This window comes from Sinocyclocheilus anshuiensis, unplaced genomic scaffold (genome assembly GCF_001515605.1).
Source record: "Sinocyclocheilus anshuiensis isolate Anshui unplaced genomic scaffold, SAMN03320099.WGS_v1.1 scaffold75, whole genome shotgun sequence".
Classification (NCBI taxonomy): Eukaryota; Metazoa; Chordata; class Actinopteri; order Cypriniformes; family Cyprinidae; genus Sinocyclocheilus; species Sinocyclocheilus anshuiensis.
Window position 1 is genome coordinate 1,325,146 of NW_015549634.1, and position 2,803 is coordinate 1,327,948.

General features: G+C 36.6%; 1 protein-coding gene across 1 annotated transcript in view; it reads left to right on the plus strand.

Annotated features, from left to right (window-relative positions):
- Positions 1-2,803, plus strand: part of LOC107659676 (ras-related protein Rab-37-like) — a 10,678-nt gene that overhangs the window by 6,140 nt on the left and 1,735 nt on the right. Inside the window, exons 6-8 of the mRNA XM_016448685.1 lie at positions 390-455; positions 544-600; positions 1,545-1,621. Of these exons, the coding sequence (XP_016304171.1) occupies positions 390-455; positions 544-600; positions 1,545-1,621 (200 nt within the window). The remainder of the gene's footprint in view (positions 1-389; positions 456-543; positions 601-1,544; positions 1,622-2,803) is intronic.

Genomic DNA, 2,803 nt, shown 5'->3' on the forward strand with positions numbered 1-2,803 from the left:
TTTGCTCTGTTTTATTTTGTGAAACCTTACTACGTATATGGAATAACCGTTTTATAAAAGCAATAACCCCCGTGAAGCCGTGGTTTACAGTGAATTTATAACAGCTAAGGGGGTTAGCTCCGCTTCGCGTCGTGCCTAACAACGTCCCTTAGCTGTTATAAATTCACTGTAAACCACGGCTTCTTGGGGCTTATTGCTTTATTATGTAACAAAAGTTTTTTTTAGTTCACTATAATAATGGTTTGTGGTTGTGGCAGATAGTATGTTGTTTATCTAGCATAATTTAACTAATTGTCATAATAAATATCTAACATTATTCGACATGAGTTTTTTAGATCTCTAGAGAGAGAATGTTAGAGGCTTCTGATTGGCTGGATGTTTTGTTGTAGGCGTGGCTTACTGAGATCCATGAATATGCTCAGGATGATGTGGTCATCATGTTGCTTGGCAACAAGGTAAGAAGACTTTGAGCTTAGATCTCGTGTTATATAAGCCATAACTCTGCACGCAGTGTAACTGTAACTGTACGTGTCGTCTCTACAGTCAGATATGACCAGCGCTCGAGCGATCAGACGAGACGAGGGAGAGAAACTCGCCAGAGTGAGTCTCAATCACTGTGTTTCAGATCTGATCATGAGCGAGCGTTTCTGTCGGCTCTTTAGTTCCCACAGTCATAGAAACATGGAAAAAATATGATCTCAGAAGTCATGGAAAGCCTTCAATCTCTCTATTAAGCCTTCAGAAATCATAGTAATATGCTGATTCGCTGCTTTAAGAAACAGTCTGATTATTATCAATGTTGAAAACATTCGTGCTGCCCAATATTTTTGTGGAAACTGTCAGAGATTACCATTTAAAAAATGTATTATTAAGAAATTTATTCAGAAAGGATGTATTAAATTGATCAAAAGTGCTAGTAAAAACATTAATAAAGTTACAAAATGTTTCTATTTTTAGTAAATGCTGTTCTTTAGAAAAATATCCTGAAATCCTGAAAAATAAAATGCATCACGGTTTCCACAAAGATATATTGTGCAGCACGACTGTTTTCAACATTGATAATAATCAGAAATGTTTCTTGAGCAGCAAATCAGCATATTAGAATGATTTCTGAAGATCATGTGACACTGAAGACTGCAGTAATGATGCTGAAAATACAGCTGCGCATCACAGAAATACATTACAGTTTAACAGATATTCACATAGAAAACAGCTGTTTTAAATTATAATAATATTTCACAATTTTTACTGTTTCTTGATCAAATAAATGCAGCTTTGAACAGAAGAGACGTCTTTCAAAAACATCACAAAATCATAAATATTTCAAACTTTTGACCGATTGTGTGTATATATGTATTACTGAATGTGTACAGTATGTATAAGCTAGTACAGCTTTAATTATTCTTTCTGAACCAGTTCACAAATTACAAGACAAGTAATACCTAATTCATAATTAATGTACATTTATTGGTCAAAATTTGGATTGGGAACCCAAACAGTAAGAGCTTTATTCACATTAACTCCTTCAAACTTGGTTTTTGCAGGAATACGGAGTCATTTTCCTGGAGACCAGTGCCAAAACCGGACTCAACGTCGACGAGGCCTTTATGACGGTGGGAAAGTGAGTTTCTTCCAGCATGCTTGCAGAACTGACTTACAATTATAAGAAAACTGAACAGTCTAAAAGTCTCAGAGGTGTAAAGAACATACTTGTTGTGAAAGTACAGATACCTTACGTCAAAAATGACTCCGTCACAAGTCGCCAATTACAAAACAACTTGAGTAAAAGTCTTTGAGTATCTGATTTGAACAGTACTTAAGTATTTTACTCGTAAAATGAAAAAGTCAAAGCCTTCTTGCACTAGACGTGCTGGTTTCAGCCTCATCTGTGTCCCTGCAGCACAAAAGCAGTGTTAAGTCGCTGGGGTATATTTGTAGCAATAGCCAACAATACATTGTATGGGTCAAAATTATACATTTCTCTTTTATGCCAAAAATCATTAGGATATTAAGTAAAGATCATGTTCCATGAAGATGTTTAGTAAGTTTCCTACCGTAAATATATCAAAACTTAATTTTTGATTAGTAATATGCATTGCTAAGAACTTCATTTGAACAACTTTAAAGATGATTTTCTCAATATTTAGATTTTTTTGCTCCCTCAGATTCCAGATTTTCAAATAATGTCATATCCTAACAAACCATACATCAATTGAAAGCTTATTTATTCAGCTTTCATATGATGCATACATCTCAATTTTGAAAAATTGACACTTAAGACTCCAGGGTCACATATTTTAGTGAAAGATTAAAGAAAAAGTCTGGATTTCCTTTGGGAATAGCATATATCATTGATGTTTGTCTGGACTCACTCTGCTGTTCTCGGCCGGTGCCCTTGTCTTTAGCGGAGACGTGCACGATCCCGTTAGCGTCGATATCAAAGGTGACTTCAATCTGAGGAACACCACGAGGAGCCGGAGGGACGCCGACCTGTTCAGCACATAAATACAACATCTGAGCCATGACTGGATATGAAAAAACACGTTTATGGTCTTCTCTAGCATGCTTCCTAATCTAGATGTCTAATAAACCTAGCACTGCGTATTATGAGTGTTGCTGGCTCTTTGTGCCTCTTCTGTAAGTCTGGATAAAAACGTCTGCTAAATGCATACATGTAAAGGTGCATGTGAATGTTTTGTACCAGGGTGAACTGTCCCAGAGTCTTGTTGTCTGCAGCCATCTCTCGCTCTCCCTGACAAACCTTGATCTCTACTTGAGTCTGTCCATCAGCAGCGGTGGAGAA